Source organism: Macaca fascicularis, chromosome 7 (assembly GCF_037993035.2).
Source record: "Macaca fascicularis isolate 582-1 chromosome 7, T2T-MFA8v1.1".
Classification (NCBI taxonomy): domain Eukaryota; kingdom Metazoa; phylum Chordata; class Mammalia; order Primates; family Cercopithecidae; genus Macaca; species Macaca fascicularis.
This window is the reverse complement of record NC_088381.1, coordinates 36,080,018-36,106,102: the sequence shown is the minus strand read 5'-3', so window position 1 is coordinate 36,106,102 and position 26,085 is coordinate 36,080,018. Positions and strand designations below refer to the sequence as shown.

General features: G+C 44.8%; 1 protein-coding gene across 8 annotated transcripts in view; it reads right to left on the bottom strand.

Annotated features, from left to right (window-relative positions):
- Nucleotides 1-513: 513 nt before the first annotated feature.
- GCNT3 (glucosaminyl (N-acetyl) transferase 3, mucin type) overlaps nucleotides 514-26,085 on the bottom strand; it is an 80,411-nt gene continuing 54,839 nt past the window's right edge. The window contains exons 1-5 of one of the 8 annotated variants that reach the window (XM_073995920.1): nucleotides 8,488-8,638; nucleotides 3,659-3,847; nucleotides 3,253-3,345; nucleotides 2,438-2,715; nucleotides 514-2,345 (exon numbers count right to left, since the gene is read on the bottom strand). In XM_073995920.1, coding sequence (XP_073852021.1) covers nucleotides 969-2,285 — 1,317 coding nt within the window. In that variant the 5' untranslated portion in view covers nucleotides 2,286-2,345; nucleotides 2,438-2,715; nucleotides 3,253-3,345; nucleotides 3,659-3,847; nucleotides 8,488-8,638 and the 3' untranslated portion in view covers nucleotides 514-968. Of the gene's footprint in view, nucleotides 2,716-3,252; nucleotides 3,346-3,658; nucleotides 3,899-8,487; nucleotides 8,639-26,085 lie in introns of those variants that run through there. The other 7 variants (XM_073995921.1, XM_073995922.1, XM_015452884.4 and 4 more) reach the window with 7 other exon arrangements.

The window sequence follows — 26,085 nt, the reverse complement described above, 5'->3', positions numbered from 1 at the left end:
GCCCTGTTCCCCTGTCTTCATTAGAATTTGCTATTCATAGTCTAGGCGCAGTAGCTCCCACCTGTAATCCCAGCACTTTCGGAAGCCGAGGTGGGCGAATCACAGGGTCAGGAGTTCGAGACCAGCCTGGCCAATATGGTGAAACCTGGTCTCTACTAAAAATACAAAAATTGGCCAGACATGGTGCTGCATGCCTATAGTCCCAGCTACTCAGGAGACTGAGGTGGGAGAATCGCTTGAACCCGGGAGGCGGAGGTTGCAGTGAGTTGAGATTGTGCCACTGCACTCCAGCCTGGGAGACAGAGCAAGACTCTGTCTCAAAAAAAAAAAAAAAAAAAATTGCTACTCATGCAGCTTGTCAGGACCGTTTCAGAATAATGAGAACTCTTGCCAGCCCCTAGGGATTTTAAATGTCACCAATAGTTATGAGAAAAAGTCTCACACACTTTATCTGCTTATATTTATATTATTTCTGACATACTAGGCAAAAAAAAAAAAATACTAGGCAAAAAATTACTTTGAATCAGGAGCTATTTATTTTTAAGTTAACAGTACAGAAGGGAAGGCTCTCTTTCCATCAAAGTTCTCCTCCACGCTACCAAACCTAGAATTATTAGAAACAGCAGCTCCACAGAATGGAAAAGCTACCAGCAGGCATTCAACTGAAATCAAGTCCCCTACCACACATCCCTCCCTCACTCTTGCAATCACAGCAGTTCTCATTCTCACTCGGTGAGAAAGTTAATGAAGGAACTGCTAGTGTTAGGGGTGACAGAAAAAGCAGCATTCACCCAGGCAGCAATTTAAGGCAACAGATCTCCTTACCCACACTCTAATAGCAGACCCCTTATCCTAAGGGATGCCACAAATTGCAAAGCCCTGGTCTCCCACCCGCACTGTCCCAGCAAGTTCTGAGCATGTTTGTACTTGCTCTTGCCCCACAGGTAGCAATGCTCCCATAGTGTGTCTCAAAGTTCAGTCCCATAGATGGCCTTATAACGTAGGTACTCTTCTAAGCACTGAAGAGCATTATCATCTACCTTTGGGTCAAACTTGTTGGCCAACAGGTGATGGTTTTGAAGCATCCAGTGCAAGTCCCCAGCCCCATAAACACAGACAGCCCGCTGGTGGATTCCAGAGCAAGGGGCATAAGGAGCACCCTTATCGATGTCTCCCTCATGATCCTGCCACTTGACCAGCCTGGCAATAGAAGTCATGTCTGAGATGTCGTACTTGGGGTGGTTGGGAACAGAGCCAGGCATCCACCGTGCACGCTGAAGGGTGGCCCAGAGGTGTTCATCAGGGCTATAGGTGTCTTTTACCCATTCAATCAGTTGTTGGGATTTAGGGTTCTTCAAAACATGTTGGACAAAATCTCGGGAAGCCACAATATACGCATTCCCTGTAAACATAGTTAAATTATAAGGGGGAGGATCCTTCTTCTTGTTGGTTAGGTGTAATGTGTCCCCCACTACCTCAAAGTGATATTCCCAGCGGGTTTGTTTGTGCTTGGGAGGTACCTCTGTCTCCATGCTATTCCTCCCATTCAACATCTTGAGAGCCTGGACCATCTCGGCATTGCTCTTTAGAGGAAAGTCCGTCCCGCATGTATTCAGGAAGTATTTCCATGGCACTGAGCTCTGGAGCAAGTCTTCCATGCAGTTGAGGTCAGCTTGCACCCTGGACCAGGAGGCGTAAATCACCCGAACCAGCTTACTGGCTATGAAGACATTTGGGAAGCATGAAATAATTGCTTTGACTGCCTCTTTGAAAGTTTCTGGGGACTTCTCATCCACGTGGATGCAGTATATGTTCTGAGGGGCATACACAGCTCGCAGTAGCCTTTCAAAGTTTTCAATCTTCTCATGAATCACCATCGAGTACGCAATAGGGAACTCCACCTCTTCTTTGCTCAGTGGGAACTGTATGAACTTCCTTTCCGCCTTGAAGCGTTCACAGTCTCTGGTGAGGGAGAGATAGTGGGTGTCTGTAAAAGGCTCCCGCTTCTTCTTGACCTCCAGGTTATTCAGAATAGCCTGAAACACGGCTTCTGGGTCCCCTCGGGTGATCCCTGAACAGTTGATAGACCTCTTTGCTGGCAGTTTCAGGGAATTATACAAGATATTCCTACAGTACTGGCTTTGAAATTCCCTGGACTCCAGACCCAAGTGGTCAGAGTCACACTTCAACCTTAAAGAAAGTTTCAGAGCCACAATGGCCAGCAGCATATAGCAGCCCAGGGCCCACAAGTGATGCTGCCGGCAGAGTCTCTTCCATTGAACCATTGTCACGGAAGGGTAGACAGGTGGAGATTGACCACAGGGAAGGAAGAGGAGGACACAATCCTTGGACAGAACAAAATGACTCCAGTTACAAACTCATCATTCCCAGAAACATCAAGTTCAATTCCAAACTGATGGCAAAAAATAGTTCTTACCTGGACAAGTATCCTTAGTAAAGACCTGCCTAGAAACCCCTTACATCTGGTTCGTTGATGGAGATCTGTAACCTGACCCTACAAACTAGCTGACCACACTAAGGTCTGGATCTGGCTCCACCTCCACCCCAGGAGAAAAGAAAGAACTGAGCCCCTGCTGCCATGGAGTGTCATTAGTAAGAGCAAGTCCCCACCCACCCTTCATTCCTCATTCTTCTTCTCATGCCTTACCACCCTAGAATGTAGCTCTTCTCTGGGGTCTGGAATTTCTGATAGATCTGGAGAGAAAAATTCATAAAATTCAGACTCTTGGCATCGGTTCTAGAAACCTAAAGGTCCTTTTAAAACATTTCTTGCTTCTATTGTGGCAATTTATATAGCATTAGAATGCTTTTCACCATATATACTGGTCAGATGTGACATCTAGCCACACTTTTTAAAAAATGTTCTTAAAGAAGTAAAAATAACTGGATATCATCCAAAAATTGCATTGAAATCATTCAGAGTATCCATCCAAATTTAAAATATACTTGCACACAAGCTGTGTACATGCAATATTTAATGAGGACCTTTAGTGGGTGAGAAATATTTCTTTTCTTGAGAAATATTTATTTCCATTGTCCCATTTAATAACCTTCACAACCAATCTGAAACGTATTGTTAAGCCTCTTTTAGAGATAGGAAAACAGAAGCTAAATAACTTGCCACATACCCACATATTTTAGGAAGCAAATCCAGGATTCCTCTCCACTCTTTCTTCTCCCCCAGTGTTTCTGTCTACAAGCCTAATGCTTGTTGTAGCAAACCACACCTACCTTTGAAATACACTACAGGAAGTATTACAGCTCTTTCATATTTTGTTTGGACACCCAAACAAATTTCACTGTCCGATGAAGATCAGGAAGCCCCTTTAAAAAAAAAAAAAAAGAGAATAAAGAAAAGAAAAAACATTGTACAATGAAATCCTAAGATGAATATGGGGAAAAAAAAAGCAAAAAAGAAAAAAGAATTACAACAAAGGGTACTGAATACCAGTAAAGAAAACCAGATATTATAGAAAATAATCCCTAAAAGGAGAGGAACAAAATGTGCCACATCCTTCAAGCAATGATTATTTTCCCTTGTTGTAGCTCTTTCTAAACACAAGATTGTATTCTCTTTAGTAATAGCCTTTATGGGAATCTAAGAGGAAGGAAAATCAAAAATGAAGAAAAATCTCACCTTAATAGCTTCTCTCCTGCTTAGGGATGATCTCTCCACAACGTGTGATTCTGTTTCCAAGTGAAGACTGGCCGTATTCCATGGCAGCAAATGTGAACCACCACGTCCCCTGATCTTCTAACCCTCCAAAAGGTATTTTCTGACATTCATAAGATGTCCAAGGAACCGTTTCAGGCTCCTCTTTAATATCTATAAAGTAGAGAGCAGCAGGTGGCTCCATCACTCACCTTTTGACTTCCTGCTCTCAGATAAGACAGCAAGCCTAGATAAATCATGCAGAAACATTCTCAAGCCCAAGTCATTCAGGGAGGTGAGTGAGACAGCAAAGAATGCTGGCAATATCCGAGAAGGCAAGCATGTTTCAGCCAGACCAGCCCAGTTTGTACCTGTATCATGAACTATTCATAAAAGCCTGTCAGTGCTCACGTAAGACTTGAAAGCCTTTTTCCCTCAACAAGGAACCATAGAAACACAGAGATATGCCCCTGCCTTCCTTTGTTTGGGAGTCCAAATGTCACTCATGTTCCCTGAACATTACAGGAGGTGGGAATAAAAATACCCTTCAAGGATTTTTCTTTTGTTATTTTACTTTTCTTAAAAGAAAGAAAATCAATGAAAACCATAGTTCATTCTTCAAATGCAACTGCTCCCTCCTGGCCCCCCGCCAGAAAACATCCATTTGCCTGTCTTTGCACGACTATTAATAATCTGTAGGTTGTAGAAATACCCACAGGGTTCCAGTTTGTAGAGCTTGCTCACTAACGTCTGTGAGTCTAGAGCTGTTGGCAGTCTAAGGAATGGATTACACTATGGGCTGCTGGACTTCAGTGCGAGCCCCATGGGGTAGTTTTGGCCATGTTATAGACTACAAAGTGCCTTCCTCAAAGCTGCTGACATTGCTAGTCTCTCCCCCACCCAGTCCCCAACTGCTCCTCCTAAAAATCAACATTCCTAGCCAAATATCTGAACAGAACAAGTTTTTTGTTGTTTTTGCAAAGTGTCTGGCTCTGTCACCCAGGCTGGAGTGCAGTGGCGCGATCTCGGCTCAACGCAGCCTTGACCTCCTGAGCTCGAGCCATCCCCCTGCCCCAGCACCCCGAGTAGCTGGGACCACAGCACACACCACCACTCAGAGATAATTTTTTAAAAATTATTTTTAGTAGAGTTGAGGTCTTGCTATGTTGCCCAGGCTGGTCTCAAATTCCTGGGCTCAAGCGATCCTCGCACCTTGGCCTCCCAAAGTGCTGGGATTACAGGAGTGAGCCACCACGCCCAGCCTGAACAGAGCAAATTTAATATAAAGAACTTAACTAGGTATAAAGTTAAGGTATACAGTGTTGGGGAAGGCGGGCTCTATTAAGGTACTAGCAATTGTTGGAGGTAGCTACCACTCCTAGATTGAGGAAATTAAGGGAGGAATTGGAAATTATTAAATTGAAATTTTGTGTGGAGGGACACCAAAGTAGCTAAAACTCATAGCTCTGAAGAGTGGGGACCACTCAACTAATGTTGAGGTCTCTGAGCTCAGAGTAGGGCCCTCTGGGCTGAGATCCAGACCTCTCAGGAGGCAAATGTTATCTCTGCTGATAGCTACTGTAAACTGAATGTAGTGCAGCTACACAAAGAAACAGCCACTGAGAGGTAAATAGGCGTTGACATGATGACGGTCACAGAAGCAGGAAGTAGATAGGAAGCAAACAGGAAGTCCCTCCTCCAGCCAGCTGTCTTCCTACTGCCCTTTATCGGCGGAGTTTAAGCAGAAACGTGGTTTGCAAGAGGCATGAATAATCTCCAGCATTACAAAGTAGAGTTGAGAAGGGTGGGTTTCTTCTGAAGATAATGAGGCAATAATGGAGACGAGTCAGAATTGCCTTCTTGGTGCATGAACTGTTTACACGCATTCACCTCCAAGACTTTCAGTGCAGAGAATTTAGGTATTTTCTTTTTTGGTCCTCTCCCCCCTGGCCTCTGACTGTAGATGAAGCCACAGCAAAGACAAGAAAGTCATGTAGGGTTGCCAGAGGTGCTTGAACCAGAGCAACTCCATCTTGAACAAGGGCTGGGTAAAATGAGGCTGAGACCTACTGGGCTGCATTCCCAGATGGTTAAGGCATTCTAAGTCACAGGATGAGATAGAGGAGATCGGCCCAAGATACAGGTCATAACGATCTTGCTGATAAAACAGATTATAGTAAAGAAGCTGGCTAAAACCCACCAAAACCAAGATGGTGACAAGAGTGACCTCCTGTCCTCACTGCTACAGTCCCACCAGTGCCACGACAGTTTACAAATCCCATGGTAACAATAGGAAGTTACCCTATATGGTCTAAAAGGGGGAGGCATGAATAACTCACCCCTTGTTTAACATATCATCAAGAAATAACCATTAAAATGGGCAACCAGTAGCCCCCTCAGGGATGCTATGTCTATGGAGTATCTATTCTCTTATTCCTTTACTTTCTGAATAAACTTGCTTTCACTTTACAGACTCGCCCTGAATTCTTTCTTGCGCAAGACCCAAGAACCCTCTCTTGGGATCTGGATCGGGACCCTTTTCTGGTAACAGTCATCTGCACCCCTACTTGGGCCCTGCTCCACAGGCTGTTTTCTGCAGTACTGGGATTCTCAGTGACTTTCCATTGTTGAGTGTAAAATCTCTGGGACAAGAATGATTATGGGATAAGCACTTGCTTCAGTATTCAAATCTAGACAACCCCTCCACTTTCTTCATATTTTACTTTTCTTTGGTGACCCCCTCAAGTCTCACCTTGTCTATAAAAACTGCGTTACAGAGTCTCTCAGTAAGAGAAAACACTTTGAATACTTGAGGGCTTTTGTTTGTATTTGTGTTTTTGTTTTTAGAGACAGAGTCTCGCTGTCACCCAGGCTGGAGTGCAGTGGCAGATCATAGCTCACAGCAGCCTCAAACTCCGGGTTCAAGCCATCCTCCCACCTTAGCCTCCCAAGTAGCTGGGACTACAGGCACACGCCATCATGCCTGGCTAATTTTTATTTTTTGTAGAGACGGGGTTTTACTGTGTTGCACAGGCTGGGCTCAAGCTCCTGGGCTTCCAAAGTGCTGGGATTACAAATGTGAGCCACTGCGCTGGACCTATTTTTGTTGTCATTTGAGACAAGGTCTGGCTGTACAGCCCAGCCTGGAGTACAGTAACCTCTGCCTCCTGGGCTCAAGCGGTCTTCCTACCTCAGCCTCCTGAAGAGCTGTGTTTTGCTTGCTTGCTTGTTTATTGATTGATTGATTGGTTGATTGATTGTAGGGATGGGATTCACTGTTCCCCTGGCTGGTCTTGAACTCAGGAGCTCAGGCAATCTCCCTGCCTCAGCCTCCCAAAATGCTAGGATTACAGGCAATAGCCACCATGCCCAGTCAAATATTTTATTTTTAAGGTAACCAAAATAAGTTGCTTATGTGTTAAATATTTGTTAATATCACATTAACAAATCGTGGCTCTATTTTGTTGAGATGATCTACCTTACAGTAATGCCAAGTACCTAGTCGTAAAGCCCAGTGTGGGACTCAGCCTGAAAAAGCTAGGTCTGAATCCTGGCTCTACCGCATTCAACCTGAATGATCTGCAGCAAATTCATTCATCAATCTGTATTTTAGTGACTTCCTTTGCATAATAGAGGCTAATACTAACACTGGTTTTGTAGGACTATTGAAAAGATTAAAGAAGATACATATGAAGGACCAGACAAATGTAGCCTGGTACTTGGCAGCCCCTCAGTGAAGGTTATCATTAAATAGATCCAGTGCTAGCCCACAAAGACCTATTTTACTGACAAAATTACTCAAGGTGGTTACAAGTAGCATTCCTGAGCTCTGGACCAAGCAGAAGTGTTAATGCTTATGATGTAGTGAGGAAAAGGCCTAAGAATTGCCCTCCATCTCTGTGCTCTATGGAGAGACCCTATTGTAAGTTGTCACCATCAGCACCTCAGGGAGAACAAGACCAGGGATGAGCTGCAGCTGACCCCAGGGAGGTACAGGAGAAGGGACAGAATGGCTGCAGAAGGGCACAGGAAGATCGGGGGTGAGGCAACCTGCAGAGATCAGGCAAGCATTCAGAAAGATGGCCAGCAGCTTCCACACCTTAATTCCATGCTAGCCCTGAAGAACATACAGGACACTTGGCAAGAGGGAGGAAGGGCGCAGTCCCAAACTGCCTGGGATGCCAGGCACATTTCAAGGCAAAAACTTAAACCTGGGGTATGTGGCTTTTCAAAGGGTTCCTTTTACCCCTGCTAAGGACAAAAAGTACAGCCAGATGATGCTGAAAGCAAATTTATCCAAGAGCCCAGGAGTCATGAAGCTATTTAGACATCCCAAGAACTGAAAGGATGACCTTCACCTCCCTCAGTAACCAAAATATAAAAGTAACATAGTATAAGTAAGTCCAACCCAGTCCTGAGTTTTCCCACAATGACTAGTACTATGATGCTGTCTTTGAAATAGCAAACTCTTCCCACTCAGACTCCTCAATCTTTTTCTCCTAACCATGAGTTCAGGCTTCCTATGGGCCAATAGCTTTAACTTCATCCCTTTAGCTTTGAATGATAAATCCTTGTACGTCTGTGGAACGGTCTAAGAGTTCCAGTCACGGGAAAGAGAGAAATTAAGCTAGGGTCATCAAGGTGGTGCTGACAGAAGCCAGTGGGATTTGATGTTGACCTTGATGGAGGCTCAAGGAACTCTACAGTCCCAACACCAGCATCAGAGAAGGGCCCAAGAGGTAGGATTCATCTTAAGCTGAATTTACAAATTAGCTAATGCATGCTTTTACTTATTTTGTGATGGTGGCATTTACCTTTGCCAGGCATCAGCTTGGTCTTCTCATTGACAAGAAGCTCCTTGAGGTCATGTTCTTTATCTGTTTCCATTCAGCAACTACAGTGATCGGTATTAGCAGAATCCCAGGGCTTCCCAGAACAAAAACTGTTGAGTACAGGGCAGGTCACAAGTACAAGGGCAGTTCCAGTGACTTATAGAGAAGAGGCTCTGACTCAGAGAAGCAATGAGAGAGGATAAACAGGAAAACCCAGTTAATGTGTCACTGATTAGGCTGGAGCTAGAGTTTGAAAAAGACTGAAGGCACTAAAGAAGAAAGGGGGGGAAGCGGGAGGGGAAGCGGGAGGGGGAGGGAGAGGGGGAGGGGGAGGGAGAGGGAGAGGGGGAGGGAGAGGGGGAGGGGGAGGGGGAGGGGAAGGGGGAGGGGGGAGTGGAGGGAGAGGGGGAGGGGGAGGGGAGGGGGAGGGGGAGGGGAGGGGGAGGGGGAGGGGAAGGGGAGGGGGAGGGGAGGGGAGGGGGAGGGGGAGGGGAGGGGAGGGGAGGGGAGGGGAGGGGGAGGGAGAGGGGGAGGGAGAGGGGGAGGGAGACGGAGAGGGGGAGGGAGAGGGGAGGGGAGGGGGAGGGGAGGGGGAGGGGGAGGGGAGGGGAGGGGGAGGGGAAGGGGAGGGAGACGGAGAGGGGGAGGGAGAGGAGAGGGGGAGGGAGAGGGGAGGGAGAAGGGGAGGGAGAAGGGGAGGGAGGGGAGGGAGAAGGGGAGGGAGAGGGAAGGGAGAAGGGGAGGGAGAGGGGAGGGAGAGGGGAGGGAGAGGGGAGGGAGAGGGGAGGGGGGAGAGAAAAAAGATAGAAAACAAAAGAAAGGAGAGAAGGAAGGAAGAAGGGAGGGAAGGAGGGAAGGAGGAGAGAGGGAAGGAGGAGGGAGAGAGGGAAGGAGAAGGGAGAGAGGGAAGGAGGGAGACAGGGAAGGAAGGAGAGAGGGAAGGAGGGAGGGAGAGAGGGAAGGAGGGAAGGAGGGAGAGAGGGAAGGAAGGAGAGAGGGAAGGAGGGAGGGAGAGAGGGAAGGAGGGAAGAGGGAGGGAGGAGGGAGGGAAGGGGGAGGGAGGAGGGAGGGAGGGAAGGGGGAGGGGGAAGGAGGAGGGAGGGAGGGAAGGGGGAGGGAAGGGAGAGGGAGGGAAGGGGGAGGGAGGGAGGGAAGGGGGAGGGAGGGGGGAGAGAGAGAAGGGGGAAGAGAGAGAAGGGGGGAGAGAGAAGGAGGGAGAGAGGGGAGAGAGGGGAAAGAGGGGGAGAGGGGAGAGAGGGAGAGAGGGAGAGAGGAAAAGAGGGAAGGAGGGAGGGAGGGAAAGAGGAGGGAAGAAAGCTACCTCACTGTCCTTGGGAAGGTCGTCTAAGTCAGAAGTTCCCCTTATCCACGGGGGATACACTGCAAGACACCCAGTTGGATACCTGAAACAGCAGCTAGTACCACACCCTATGTATACTGTTTTTTTCCTATACATACTGACATAGTTTGAACATATGTTTCTGCCAAATTATTGTTGAATTGCAATCCCCAACGTTGGAGTTGGGGTCTGGTGGGAGATGTTTGGGTCAGGAGGGTTACTCCGTGATGGCTTGGCACTATCCTCTCAATAGTGAGTGAGTTCTCATTGGATCTGGTTGTTAAAAAGTACATGGCACCTACCCCACCTCTCTACCTCTCTCTCACTCATTCCTGCTTTTTCCACGTAATACATAAGCTCCTGTTCTTGCTATGTTAGAAGCCTGCTCCCTCTTTGCCTTCTGCCATAAGTAAAACCTCCCTAAGACCTCCTCAGAAGCTAAGCAGATGCCAGCTCCACACTTGCACAACCTGCAGAACCATGAGCCGATTAAACCTCTTTTCTTTATAAATTACCCAGTCTCTGGTATTTCTTTATAGCAATGCAAGAACAGCCTGACACATACATACCTGTCATAAAGCTTTATAAATTATGCACAGCAAGAGATTAACAATAACTAATAAAACAATTGTAACAGTATATTGTAGTAAAAGTTATGTGTGTGTTTTTGGACCATTGTTGACTGCGGATAACTGAAACCATGGTAAGTGAAATAGAATAAGGGGGGACTACTGTGCTGGAATCGTGGAAATATGGATTGTTGGTAATGTTGGGGGTCAGAAGCTGATGTTCCAAAAATGACACACTGACCTACTGAAGGAGCCTCAATTTCCAACCCTCCCACCATCTCTGAAGCTGAATTTCTATTATCTGCCAAAAATCCAGGCCCACCAAGAACAATTGTTTTTCTCTTCCCCTCCCTGAAGACCAAGGGTGTAACCACACCTGAACAGACATGTTCACACGATAACGCTCAAGTTAATCTCTGTTCCCTGATCCATTCATTCTCTCTAGTAAACCCCTCAACAGAATTCTTCTTCTCCTCTCCCCTCCCATAACCTATGTTGGCAGGGTGGCATATAATCTTCAGAATCTCCTTGCAGGGTGCTAACCACTCTGTGATTCTCCCCAGGTGTGAGTTAATACCGTTTGCAGACCCCAATGAACCTGCCTTTTGTGAGCTGTGAGATGATTTTGCAGTGAACCCTCAAAGGATAGGGAGCTTTCCCTTGGCCTTCACAGAAGCTACTAGAATTAATGGATAGAAGTTCCCTAAAGTAAACTATATGCAAAAATGTGATGCTACAGAGCTGAAGCTAATAGAAACCCAAACAACTTTTTTTTTTTTTTTCTTTTGGAGACAGAGGTTTTGCTCTTGTTGCCAAGGCTGGAATGCAATGGCGTGATCTCGGCTCACGGAAACCTCTGCCTCCCGGGTTCAAGCAATTCTCCTGCCTCAGCCTCCCCAGTAGCTGGGATTACAGGCTTGTGCCACCACGCCCGGCTAATTTTGTATTTTTAGTAGAGAACAGGTTTCTGCGTGTGGGTCAGGCTGCTTTCGAACTCCCGACCTCAGGTGATCCACCCACCTCAGCCTCCCAAGGTGCTGGGATTATAGGCATGAACCACCGTGCCTGGCCCCCAAACAACATTTTTAAAGGGATTAATTTTGTTTAGGAACCATTCTCAGTTTGAGATGGGATTTACAGACATGCTAATGAAATTAAGATGCCTCATGATGACTGGGTGTGGTGGCTCACCCCTGTAATCCCAGCACTTTGGGAGGCTGAGGTGGGAGGATTACTTGAGGCCAGGAGTTTGAGACCAGCCTGGGCAACATACCAAGACTCCTATCTTTTAAAATAGAACAAATTTTGTTTAAAAAGATGCCTCCTATTGTGTCATTAGGAATCAACTTCTAAATGCAACCAATAACAAATGGTACGTAAGATGGTGCCATGTTTTATTAATTTATAAATTCCATTTAACAATTATTTATTAGCCAGGTGCGGTAGCTCGCACCTGTAATCCCAGCACTTTGGGAGGCTGAGGCTGGTAGATCACCTGAGGTCAGGAGTTTGAGACCAGTCTGGCCAACATGGTGAAACCTCATCTCTACTAAAAATATAAAAATTAGCTAGGCATAGTGGTAGGAGCCTGTAGTCCCAGCTACTTGAACCTGGGAGGCAGAGGTTGCAGTGAGCTGAGATTACACCACTGCACACCAGCCTGGGCAACAGAGTAACACTCCATCTCAAAAACAAACAAACAAAACACACAATTGTTTATTGAGGAAACTACTAAATAGTGAATACCAGAGATACAAAGTTAATAGAGGCAGTTCCTACTCTCAAGCAGTTGACAGCCTTGTGTGGAAAAAGATATTTGCAAAAAGGTCATTATGATGCCACCTATATTTTATTTATTTATTTTTATTTTTTGAGACAGAGTGTCGCGCTCTGTCACCGAAGCTGGAGTGCAATGGCATGATCTCAGCTCACTGCAACTTCTGCCTCCCAGATTCAAGCAATTCTCCTGCCTCAGCCACCCCAGTAGCTAGGATTATAGGCACCCCCCACCATGCCCAGCTAGTTTTTAAATTTTTAAGAGACAGGGTTTTGCTATATCACCCAGGCTGGTCTAGAACTTCTGACCTCAAGTGATCCACTCACCTCAGCCTCCCAAAGTGCTGGGATTCCAGGTGTGAGCCACCACACCCAGCTGCCACCTGTGTTTATGATGCCACTTACAAATGCAAAGAGAGATGCATTGAATATACTGAAAGCCCAGAGGGAATCATTAAAAAATAGTGCAAACTTGGCCGGGCGCGGTGGCTCAAGCCTGTAATCCCAGCACTTTGGGAGGCCGAGACGGGCGGATCACGAGGTCGGGAGATCGAGACCATCCTGGCTAACACGGTGAAACCCCGTCTCTACTAAAAAAATACAAAAAAACTAGCCGGGCGCGGTGGCGGGCGCCTGTAGTCCCAGCTACTCGGGAGGCTGAGGCAGGAGAATGGCGGGAACCCGGGGGGCGGAGCTTGCAGTGAGCTGAGATCCGGCCACTGCACTCCAGCCTGGGCGGCAGAGCAAGACTCCGTCTCAAAAAAAAAAAAAAAAAAAAAAAAAAAATAGTGCAAACAAATGAACGTAGGTCTTTGTGAAGTCTAGAAAGAGTAAGACTTAAATGCAGGTGCCTCCTGCATTTTCTAGGGAAAAGTTCTGGCTAGTAGCTATAAGAGGTTAAGAAAATACCCGCTTGGGGCAGCCATTTGGAAAAAGAAGGTTGTATCCTTACCCCACACTATAAACATAAATAAGTTTCAGGTTTAAATCTAAAAACACAGTTCTGAAATTTCTAGAAAATGTATAGAATAGGCCGGGCATGGTGGCTCACACCTGTAATCCCAGCACTTTGGGACGCCAATTGAGGTGGATCACCTGAGGTAAGGAGTTCAAGACCCAGCCTGGTCAACATGGTGAAACCCTGTCTCTACTAAAAATACAAAAATTAGCTGGGTGTGGTGACGCATGCCTGTAATCCCAGCTACTTGGGAGGTTGAGGCAGGAGAATCACTTGAACCTGGGAGGTGGAGCTTGCAATGAGTCAAAATCATGCCACTGCACTCCAGCCTAGGCAACAAGAGTGAAACTCTGTCTCCAAAAAAAAAAAAAAAGAAAATGTAAAATGTATAGAATAGTTTTATGATACCCAAGTTGGGAAGGTCCTTTTAGTATTATACCAAGATCAGAAAGTTATAAACAAAAGAGAAGGCCAGGCATGGTGGCCTGTGCCTGTAATACCAGCACTTTGGGAGGCCAAGGTGGGAAGATTGCTTGAGCCCAGGAGTTTGAGACCAGCCTGAGCAAGATAGTGAGACCTTGTCTCTACTAAAAATTTAAATTTTAGCCACAGGTGGTAGTATGCGCCTGTGGTCCCAGCTACTCAGGAAGCTGAGGCAGGAGGATTATTAGAGCCCAGGAGGTCGAGGCTGCAGTGAGCCATGTTCTTGCCACTACACTCCAGCCTGGGCAACCAACCGAGACCTTGTTTCAAAAAAAAAAAAAAGAGAGAGAGAGAGAGACATTTAACTGTTTAGAAATCATGAAACAAAATATAGTTGAAAGTAAAAGTATACAGTGGGACTTCTGGGACAGCTCCTTAAAAGCGAGAGGCTAAGTTCTTTTTCCCTCCTTCTTTCATTACCATGAATGCAGACGTTATGGTTGAACTCCAGCAGCTATCTAGGACCATGAGGCAACATTAAGAATAGAAGCCATGGCCGGGCACAGTGGCTCATGCCTGTAATCCCAGCACTTTGGGAGGCCAAGGTGGATGGATCACCTGAGGTCAAGAGTTCGAGACCAGCCTCGCCAACATGGTGAAACTCTATGTCTACTAGAAATACAAAAAAAATTAGCCAGGCATGGTGGCAGGTGCCTGTAATCCCAGCTACTCAGGAGGCTGAGGCAGGAGAACTGCTTGAACCTGGAAGGCAGAGGTTGCAGTGAGCCAAGATTGCGCCACTGCACTCTAGCCTGGGCAACAGAGTAAGACTCCACCTCAAAAAAAAAGAAGCCATGAGCTAAAAGATAGTAATGCCATAGAGCCACTTCACCAGTTCTGAACTGCCTCCTCCTAGGCTTTATTTGGGTAAGAGAGAAACAATTCTTACTGTTAAAATAAAGACCTTAGACAAATTTAACAGTTTAACTGAGCAAAGAACAATTCACGAATCAGGCAGCTTCCTGAACCAGAGTAGACTTCGAGAGACGCCAGCGCTGTTGTATCATTGAAGACTTACGGACAGTGAAAACAAAGTGACTTACAGAAAACGGAAGTGAGCTACAGAAAGAGTCAGATTGGTTACCGCTTGGCATTTGCCTTATTTGAATACGGTTTGAACAGTTGGCCACAACTCAGTGATGGGTACAACAGTAAGTTATAGTCTGTTTACACATTCAGTTAGGTTACAGTTCACTATGTACAGAGAAACCTTCAGGGTAAACTTAACCATGTAAGAAGGCAGTTTTAGGCTAAACCTAATACTCCCTGATGGAACCATTACATTGTCAGGTCTCTGACATGAGCAGTCATTCATAAGTACCTAAATCATAGAGATGCCATGTCCTAATGCAGGGACATTTAGAATCACAAGTATGAAAAAAAAAAAAAAGCACATGTTTCTGAAACGGCTTTTGCAAAGAAATGAAATATGACTGACTCCATCTTGCACCTAGCCTCACAAGCTGTCTTCGCCCATTCCTGGGTGTAGCCCAAGCTAATCATGGGAGTAATTTGGTTTATAGTTTAACCTTAAAGTAAGGACAGCAGCTCTTACAAAAACTAAACCACCTTTGTAAAACTAACGAAAGCCCACAAGGTTAGGATTATGAAAGGGGCCCGAATTCTGCTAAAAAGTAGGTGTACTTAACAAGCCATTGTTTGTAGGTCACAAGATCTGTAACTTCTCCAATTATGCCTGTAGATAACATGACTATCATAGAACCCACGATTGGCCTTTTGAAATGTCTTTTTTGACTTCTGCATTTCTGATGACTGGCTGACTCCCCACCTAGACCCACAACTCATGACTCAGCGCATGAGGACCATTTTCCACACCCTATGATGGCATCCTCAACCTATCAACATTCCCCATTCCCTAGCCCCCTGCCTACCAAACTATCCTTGAAAAACCCTAACCTCCAAGCCTTCAGGGAGGTTGATTTGAGCAATAACTGTGTCTCCTGCATGGCATGGCCAGCCTTGTGTCAATTAAATGCTTCCCTTACTGCAGTGCCATGGTCTCAGTGAATTGGTCTTGTCTGTACAGTAGGCAGGAATAAGCCATTGGGTGATTACGTTTCAGAGGAGTAAAGAGTACCTAGAGTGAGGCCTATGGAGTATAGAACATAGACTCTAGTTCTCATTCTCTCTACCACTACTTCCTCCACTCTACACCACTATTACAGCCCAATGGGTTGCTTTTGCCTACTACTCTGAAAAAGTCAACACACCAAAAACAGCAAGTATTGAGATAGAGAAAGAGTTTAACAATTGCAGGGCAGCCACACGAGGACAGGAGATATTTCTCAAATCCATCTCCCCAAAAATTCAGAGGTAGGTTGTATTAGTCTGTTTTCATGCTGTTGATAAAGACATACCCAAGACCAGGCAATTTATAAAACAAAGAGGTTTACTGGACTTACAGTTCTGTGTGGCTGGGGAGCCCTCGCAATCATGGCAGAAGATGAAGGGCAAGTCTCACATGGTGGCAGACAAGAGAATAGAGCTTGTGCAGGAAAACTTCCCTTTTTAACCCATCAGATCTCATGAGACTTATTCAGTATCATGAGAACAGTGCAGGAAAAATCCATCCTCATAATTCAATCTTCTCCCACTGGGTCCCTCCAAAACACATGAGAATTCAAGATGAGATTTGGGTGGGGACAAAGCCAAACCCTATCACAGGGTTTTTGAAGGTATTTTGGTGGGTAGGGGGATGGGGAACTGAAACAATTGATGGGTTAAGGATGAAATTATAGGGGTATCAAAGCTACAGCTGAGTCAATTCCCAGCTGTAGGTCACAAAACCAGCTGAGTTAATTTCTTGGTCACAGGTCCAGGTGATATCTCTTGGTCTACCAAAATACTAAATCTGAAAAATATCTCAAAGACCAGCCCTTTAGGTCTCAAAATAGTGATGTTATCTATAGGAGCAGTTTGGGAAGTCACAATCTTGTGACCTCTGGTTTATGACTCTGGGACAGCAGGCAGCTATAGAAAAGAAAGCTAAGCAACAATTAATGGGCATTGTTTAACCATTCCTATTTTTTAGCAAAGTTCAGGCCCTACCATTGTCAGAGGCATATGAACCAGAGCAACTCCAGCTTGAATAGGAGCTGAGTAAAATGAGTCTGAAACCTACTGGGCTGTATTCCCAGACGGTTAAGGCATTCTAAGTCACAAGATGAGATAGGAGGTCAGCACAAGATACAGGTCATCAAGACCTTGCTAATAAAACAGGTTGCAGTAAGGAAGGCAGCCAAAACCCACCAAAACCAAGATGGCAATGAGTGTGACCTCTGGTCGGGTCATCCTCACTGCTACAATCCCACCAGTGCTGACAGTTTACAAATGCCATGGCAACATCAGGAAGTTACCCTATATGGTCTAAAACGGGGAGGCATGAATAATCCACCCCTTGTTTAGCATATCATCACAAAACGACCATCAAAATGGGGAACTAGCAGCCCTCGGGGTTGCTCTGTCTATAGAGTAGCCATTCTTTCATTTCTTTACTTTCTTAATAAATTTGCTTTCGCTCTGCACTGTGGACTCCGCCTGAATTCTTTCTTCCATGACATCCAAGAACACTCTCTTGGGGTCTGGATTGGGAGCCCTTTCCTATAACACCATAATTCTAATCTTGTGGCCTTTTATTAGTCTTTACTAATACGATTTCAATCTTTCAACCAAGAGGGGATAAGTTTAAGGAAAGGACTATTATGGCTCCACAAAAAATGAGCAAAAGCAATTTAGCCTGGTAGAAGCAAGATGGAGTAAATTTTGTTTGCTTTCCCTTACTACCTGTAATTTTTGCAAAGGCAGTTTCACTACAACCATCTTTTGTTTCTTATTTTTAAGAACACATTTCAGGAAAAAGTCCAGAAAGTAATGCGTCAAAACATTAATCACTGACTTCTGTGATTACTGCCTGTTTCATCAGTTTTGCAACTTATCTAGAATGCACATGCTTTTTGTTCTCTAGCCCTACATCATCATTTAGCATTATGTTTAAGTTATTTTAAAATCATTTTAGAAAATACAAAATAGTACTTTGATTACAGGAGTCAACTTTTTTTTCTTAAATCTCTTCACAGGCCTATGCAAACACATCTAGTCTTTATTAAAGAAAGAATTGTGTGTAAGTGGATGTGTGTGTGTGTTGGAGCTCAGAAACTAGTACCCCCAAAATATTTTTGAAACCACCTTTGCAAAAATTATAACAATGAGAAAATGATGACAGTGAAATAGCTCTGATCTAACCAACCCCCAGCTTGCCTTTACTCTCCAAACTGCCCTTGGTCATTCCTAGGCTTGGGCCAAGCTAACTTTCAGAGAAATTTGGATTATAGTTTAAATTATAACAGCCCTTTCCCAAAACTAAACCAGCTTTGTAAAACTAATGAAAGATACCAGGTTAGCAGGATGAAAGGAGACTGGATTCTGCTAAGATGTAGGTGTAAATGATTACCAGCCATTATTCAAGAGGTCACAAGATTTGCAACTGCCCCAATTACTCCTGCAGTATAACATCAGTATTATAAAACCAAAGATTGTCTTTTGGTTTCACAAAAGACCCAAGAATCTTGATTTAACTGCTCCTCTGGCTGATACCCAGCAGTGGACTCAGCAACAAGGGCCATTCTCCACACCCCTATGATTGCATCCTCAATCTATCAACAGCACCCATTCCCCTAACCTCCCTGCCCTGCAAACCATCCTTGAAAAACCCTAGCCTCTGCTTCAGGGAGGTTGATTTGAGTAATAAAACACCAGTCTCCTGTTTAACTGGCTCTATGTGCATCACACACTTTACTCTTTCTCTATTGCAATTCCCCTGTCTTGATAAATTGGCTGTATCTGGGCAGCAGGTAAAAATAAATCCACTGGACAACTTATCTAGAATGTACATACATTTTTTTCTCTAGATGTGACCACAAATGAGCATACCCTTTTAAAAGTATAATGACTGTATCCAAGGATCATTTAAATTCCAAGGAAAACTATATATATATATATATTTTTTTTTTTTTTTTTTTTTTTTTTTTTCAGACAGAGTTTTGCTTTTGTTACCCAGGCTGGAGTACAATGGTGCAATCTTAGCTCACCGCAATCTCCATCTCCTAGGTTCAAGAAATTCTCCCGCCTCAGCCTTCCAAGTAGCAGGGATTACAGGTGCCTGTTACCATGCCCAGCTAATTTTTTGTATTTTTAGTAGATACGGGGTTTCACTATGTTGGCCAGGCTGGTCTTCAACTCCTGACCTCAGGTGACTCACCTGCCTTGGCATCCCAAAGTGCTGGGATTACAGGTGTGAGCCACCACACCCAGCCTCCAAGGAAAACTACAAGTTAAACTCTGTTCCAAATCCATTCATTCTTGACCCTCCCTAGAATTCCTCTTCTCCCCTGTCCCATAATCTTTTTTACCAGGATTCAAGCCCCTATTCCTTCTGTAACCTCAAGATGGTATATAAGCTTCTGTGGTTTATTAAAAGGTTGGATCTTCAGTCTGAAGGTTCCCATGTATACATGTTAAGCAAACTTGTATGCCTTTTTCTCCTTCTAATCAATCTGCCTCATCAGTAATTTTTCAGTGAACCTTTAGGGGACCAAGGGCCTATGGCCCCCACAGTGTGTATGAGTGTATTTATATCTAACTGGATACTAGTGAAACTGCTGTTGCAAAATTGTAACTCAGAAAATTATTACAGTGAAAGAGATCTGACCTAACTCACTCCATCTTGCTTCTAATCTCTAAGCTGTCCTTGTTCATTCCTGGGTGGAGGCCAAACTGTGGGACGAACTTATAGTTTAACTTTGAAACAAAGATAGTAACAGCCCTTTCGCAAAACAAACCCCCTTCCTGCCTGAGGACTAGATTGCCTTTGTAGACCTACCAAATTAGTCACAAGATTAGGAACTATAGTTTAGGAGTCATGCAGCTGGGAGGCTATAAGATTCTGACTCTTCTCAAATTTCTCCTGGGAATACTGTCACTATTGTAAAATCTAAGATAATTACTTGAGATATTTTGTAACCCCCGCCCTTGATAGATCAGCTGGCACCACACAGACTGATAAACTGGTTCATCTGGTCTCCTGGTGTGCTCCCCTGCTCCCCCTCCCCCACACTCAGAAACTGACTCAACACAAAATGACAGCTTCAACTGCCTATGATTTCATCTCCAACCCAACCAATCAGCACTCCTGACTCACTGGCCCCTACCCACCAAATTATCCTTAAAAACCCAGATCATCAAGTTTTCAGGGAGACTGACTTTGAACTGAAGTCTCCTGTATAGCCGTCTTTACATGAATTATTCTTTCTCTGTTGCAATTTCCCTGTCTTGATAAATCAGCTGTTTCTAGGCAAGAAGAACCCATTGGGCAGTTACTCTAGCAGTTGCAAAGGTGATTTTTATGAATGTAAAAAATCAAGTGTTTTTATAATGATAGCAACTTAATGCAATTCAAACATTTGCGTCACCTAGCACTCACAAATTGCCACTTCATTCACTCATCTTATCAAAAGGATATTGAGCCAGGTGCAGTGGGTCGCGCCTGTAATCCCAGCACTTTGGGAGGCCAAGGTGAGTGGATCACTTCAGGTCAGGAGTTTGAGACTAGCCTGACCAACATGGCAAAAGCCTGTCTCTACTAAAAACAAAAAAATCAGCTGTGTGTTGTGGCGCACACCTGTAATTCCAGCTACTCCACAGCCTGAGGCAGGATTACTTGAACCCGGGAGGCAGAGGTTGCAGTGAGCCAAGATGGTGCCACTGCACCCCCAGCTTGGGTGACAGAGTGAGACTCCATCTCAAAAAAAAAGGATATTGTCTTTTTTTAAGGGAAAATGATCACCAAGCCAACCATTATATAAAAATATAAAAATGCATTGAATGAAATAACATGTGACACCATATTAGTTTTATTGATATTAAAACAAGTAACAGATACTGGCTCTTCATGCCATCCGTTTTGGTAGTGTTGGGGCACAGAAAATGATTCCCCAAACTATTGCCCCTTGACATACTGAGTGCTTTGAAAATTGATATATAAGTCCCAGAACAAAGGTCTCCCTCTGACCTTCCCTGCCTCCCTGTCTTTCTGATTCTCCTTCCTGAAGCACTGAGAGGAACGCGCTCTCTCTCTGCAATTTCCTTATCTAAAATCATCTTTCCGGCCGGGCACCGTGGCTCACGCCTGCAATCCCAGCACTTTGGGAGGCCGAGACAGGCAGATCACGACGTCAGGAGATCCAGACCATCCTGGCTAACACGGTGAAACCCCGTCTCTACTAAAAATACAAAAAACTAGCCGGGCGAGGTGGTGGGCGCCTGTAGTCCCAGCTACTCGGGAGGCTGAGGCAGGAGAATGGCGTGAACCCGGGAGGCGGAGCTTGCAGTGAGCCGAGATCGCACCACTGCACCCCAGCCTGGGTGACAGAGCGAGACTCCGCCTCAAAAAACAAACCAAAAAAAATCTTTCCAGGCTGGCTGTGGTGGCTCAAACCTGTAATCCCAGTACTTTGAGAGATCTAGGCAGGAGGATTACTTGAAGCCAGGAGTTCAAGACCAGCCTGAGCAACAAAGCAAGACCTTATCTCAACTAAAAATTTTAAAAATTAGCTGAGCACTCAGTGGTGCACACCTATAGTCCCAACCACTCTGGAGGCTGAGGAGGAAGGATCTCTTGAGAGCTCAGGAATTGGAGGCTGCAGTGAGCTATGATCATGCCACCATACTCTAGCCTGGTGACATATGGAGACTCTATCTTAAAAAAAGAAAACAAGGCCGGGCGCGGTGGCTCACGCCTGTAATCCCAGCACTTTGGGAGGCCGAGGCAGGCGGATCACAAGGTCAGGAGATCGAGACCACGGTGAAACCCCGTCTCTACTAAAAATATAAAAAATTAGCCGGGCGTGGGGGCGGGCGCCTGTAGTCCCAGCTACTCGGGAGGCTGAGGCAGGAGAATGGCGTGACCCCGGGAGGTGGAGCTTGCAGTGAGTCGAGATCGCGCCACTGCACTCCAGCTTGGGTGACAGAGCGAGACTCTGTCTCAAAAAAAAAAAAAAGAAAACAAAATAAAAGGAAAGAAAAATGTTCTGCCCAAAAGAAATCCAGTTGTCTTAAGATCCCCATCCCAGGAATCTCATCAAATAACCAAGAAAAAAAAAAAAAATCAACCGGGGAGAAGACATTGGGAGTTGTTGCCACACCCACATAGACTTTTCATCTAACTAAACAAAAAAAAGCTTCTGCACAGCAAAAGAAATAATCAGCACAGTTAACAGACAACCCACAGAGTGGGAGAAAATCTTTGCAATCTATACATCCAACTAAGGACTCATATCCAGAATACACAAGGAACTCAAATAAATCAGCAAGAAAAAAACATCCCATCAGAAAGTGGGCTAAGGGCATGACTAGACAATTCCAAAAGAACATATACAAATGGCCAATAAATATATGGAAAAAATGCTCAATATTACTAATTATCAGGAAAATGCAAATCAAAACCACAATGCGATACTCCTGCAAGAATGGCCATAATAAAAAAAAAAATCAAAAAATAGATGTTGGCATGGATGTGGTAAAAAGGGAATATTTTTACCTTGGCTGGTGGGAATGTAAAATATTACAACCACTATGGAAAACAGTATGGAGATTCCTTGAAGAACCGAAAGTAGATCTACCATTTGATCCAGCAATCTCACTCCTAGGTATCTACCCAGAGGGAAAAAAGTCATTATATGAAAAAGATACTTGCACATGCATGTTTATAGCAGCACAATTCACAATTGCAAAAACATGTAACCACCCAAATGCCCATCAATCAATAAGTGAATAAAGAAAACGTGTGTGTATATATGTATATATATGTATGTGTATGTATATATGTATGTGTATATATGTATATATAGATATGTATGTGTGTATGTGTGTGTATATATGTTACTCAGCCATTAAAAAGGAATGAAATGGGCTGGGTGCAGCGACTCTTGCCTGTAATCCCAGCACTTTGGGAGGCCAAGGCAGGTGGATCACCCGAGGTCAGGAGTTTGAGACCAGCCTGACCAATATGGTGAAACCCCGTGTCTACTAAAAATGCAAAAATTAGCCAGGTGTGGTGGCATGTGCCTGTAGTTTTAGCTACTGGGGAGGCTGAATAGGAGAACTGCTTGAACCCAGGAGGCAGGGGTTGCAGCGAGCTGAGATTGTGCCACTGCACTCCAGCATGGGTGACAGAGGGAGAATGTATCACAAAAAAAAAAAAAAAAAAAGAAATAATAGCATTTGCAGCAACCTGGATGTACTTGGAGAACATTATTCTAAGTGAAGTAACTCAAAAATGGAAAACAAAACATCGTATGTTCTCACTTATAAGTAGGAGCTAAGCTATGAGGACACAAAGGCAGAAGAATAATACAATGGACTTTGGGCACTTGGGAAAGGGTAGAAGGTGGGTGAGAGACAAAAGACAACACATTGGGTACACGGTACACTGCTCATATGATGGGTGCACTGAAATCTCAGAAATCACCACTAAAGAACTTATTCATGTAACCAAACACCATCTGTTCCCCAAAAACCTATTGAAATTTAAAAATATGATACAATAAAATAGAAAAAGAAAAAAGTCCTCCAGTGGAAGACTTCTTTTCTCTACCTGTCAGGGAGGCACAGGGTAAGACTGCACAGGTGGCAGGTCGAACAGGCTGATTTGGTTCTCAGTACCTTCCAGCTGTCAACTGGGGGACTTCATCTGCATAGTAAGACAACCTTTGTTCCTCTGCAGTTCCACCCCTCACCTTCCCCTAACTTGTCTCAATCAGCTCCCAAAGAGAATCATTCATAAAATATCTCCTCTTGGGTCCATACGTCTTTCCCCTACGAAGACATTACTTAAGCCTCAACTATCTGGCCCCTTTTTGAGTCTCATACATTGTGTATGGCTTCTATGTCCATATACACATTAAATGTTTTATGTGCCTTTTTCTCCTATTAATCTACCTTTTGTCAGCTCACTGTCCACAAACCTTTAGTGGGTGGAAGGAAACCTTTCCCAAGGCCCCTACAGTATCAAACAAGAAAAGTGCTCCCCAACCTGTAATGTCGTATCAACTGCTCACTCTGGATCCCTGGAAAGGTGCATATGTGTGGTTGTGGTCATTGCCATCCTTCAGGCATGGATCAAGACCTTGTGCTGGGCATGGGCAGACAGTCTACCTTTCTAGGTGGGGAACAGAGGAGAAGAAGGTGAGGAGGAAGAGGGCAGACCTATAGGGGCCAATCATGGGCCTACTTCTCTTCTCTCCCTGCCGGGGAGGCACAGGGTAAGACTGCACAGGTGGGAGGTCGAACAGACTGATTTAGTTCTCAGTACCTTCCAGCTGTCAAATAATATAGTTTCAGCTCATCAGAGATGAGCTTTGTCTTTGAGCAGTGTTTCCTGCCATGGCCCTGCCCAGGCGGCTCTAGAACAGCAGCTGGAGTCTGGCCTGGTTGTGGACTAGAGCCCATGTTAGAACGGTTATGGAAAATCCTGTCCCTGGGAAACTCCTAGATTCTCCCTCTGCCTCTATTATCTCACTTATGACTTGAGAATACTAATGGGTATGTGTTAGTAAACAAGTGCTATGAAATACACTTGTGTAGGCATTCGTAGAGGGGAAGAGCAACAATCAAGCAATAAACAGTAAAGTACAAAAAGCACCAAAAGTACCAATGATTCCTGCAGCAGAAAGACATAAAGCCCTGTGGGAAGGTTGGATTCCTGGAAGACATCCTGGAGGAAGTGGCATTTAGGCTAATACCTGATGGGTGAGCAGAGATCAGCCAGACAAACAGCAGGAGAAGCAGGAACCACTGAGCTGAAGGTCCAACACAATGGCCTCAGCCTCGAGTCACAATGCCTGGCCTTGTCTCAATGTGTGCTCAGGTATTTATCTCGCCTTCCTTTCAGCTTCTGAAAATAACCAGGCTCTTCATCATCTCCGGACTTTGATTCAGGCTGTTCCCTCTGCCGCTTCAGCTTGCCTGCAACTTCTTCTGGGCAGCCTCCCATGACCCTCTCCTGGGTTGGAGGTTGGAGGCATCTCTTTTTTTTTTTTCTTTTTTTTTTTTTTTTTTTTGAGACAGGGTCTCACTGTCACTCAGCTGGAGTGCAATGAAACGGCATGATCTCAGCTCACAGCGATCTCCACACCTCCTGGGCTCAAGCATCCTCCTGCCTCAGCCCCTCAAGTAGCTGGGAGTACAGGTGTGTGCCACTATGCCCAGATAATTGTTTTATTTGTAGAGATGGGCTTTCACCATGTTGCCCAGGCTGGTCTCAAACTCCTGAGCTCAAGCGATCCACCCGCCTCAGCCTCCCAAAGTGCTAGGACTGCAGACCTGAGCCACCATGCCCGACCCCTCTTCCTGGCTCTCATAACATCCTGAAATGCTTCCTCATCATAGTATTACCCACACTCTATTCTTGGCTATGTTGTCAGTTCCTCCAGTACAAGGATTATGCTTCCTTTTTCACTTTTTAATCCCTAGTATCTTACAAATAACAACTAAGATATGCTGAGGCTGAGTATGTGCCAAATGCTGTTCCAAGCACCTAACATTTAGTTCTCATAGCAAATCCTATAAGGCACAGAGACACTGAGTAACTTATTCAAGGTTATAACAACCGGTAGGTGGCAGGGCCAGAATTTATACCCTGGCAGATAAGCGCTAGGCCTACCCATTTCTCCACTCCACTCCAGCTGCCCACACTACAAGTAAAATAATTCCTCGTCAGGCTGGCCAACTCCTAGTACAATTCTAGATCAGGCTCTGGCTGGGGAACTTCCCTTGGATATAATCTTTCTTCTTCTCTGGGCCTGTTTCTTCAACCATAAAGATAGATAAAGTGGATCCTGTCTAAGGGACAAAGTAACTTGCCCAAAGTAACAGTGATGAATTCATGCTCAGGAACTCCGGATTCAAGGTCAGTTTGCTTAGCCTCACACTCATTGCCTGGGGAACATGTAACTGTTTGTGGAATGTGTGAGGAAGTGGTTGGATGGATGAGCCTGCCCAGCTTCTGAAGGAGGAAGGATCACTGAATTCTAAGACACATTTCATTCAGTATCCTAGTGACTCACGCTCTCCTTGTGAAGAAACTTACAGAAAAAAGCACGTCAACAACAGCCAACATACCATTTTGCAAAAACTCAGTATTTTACCTGCTTTTTTGAAACTTTTTCTCTTGACAATATACTGAAAGTCATTCCATGGTAGTACATTGAAAGCTACATTTTTCTTTTTTTCTTTTGTCATTTTTTCAAGATGCTGGACAACACACTAAAACTACCTTGCTTTTAATGGCCACAGATTATCCCTTTGGTTATGCTTGAGTTACAGTGTATTTAAATAATCCTGTTTTTAATAAAAAGTAGTTATTTACAGTGCATTTCTAA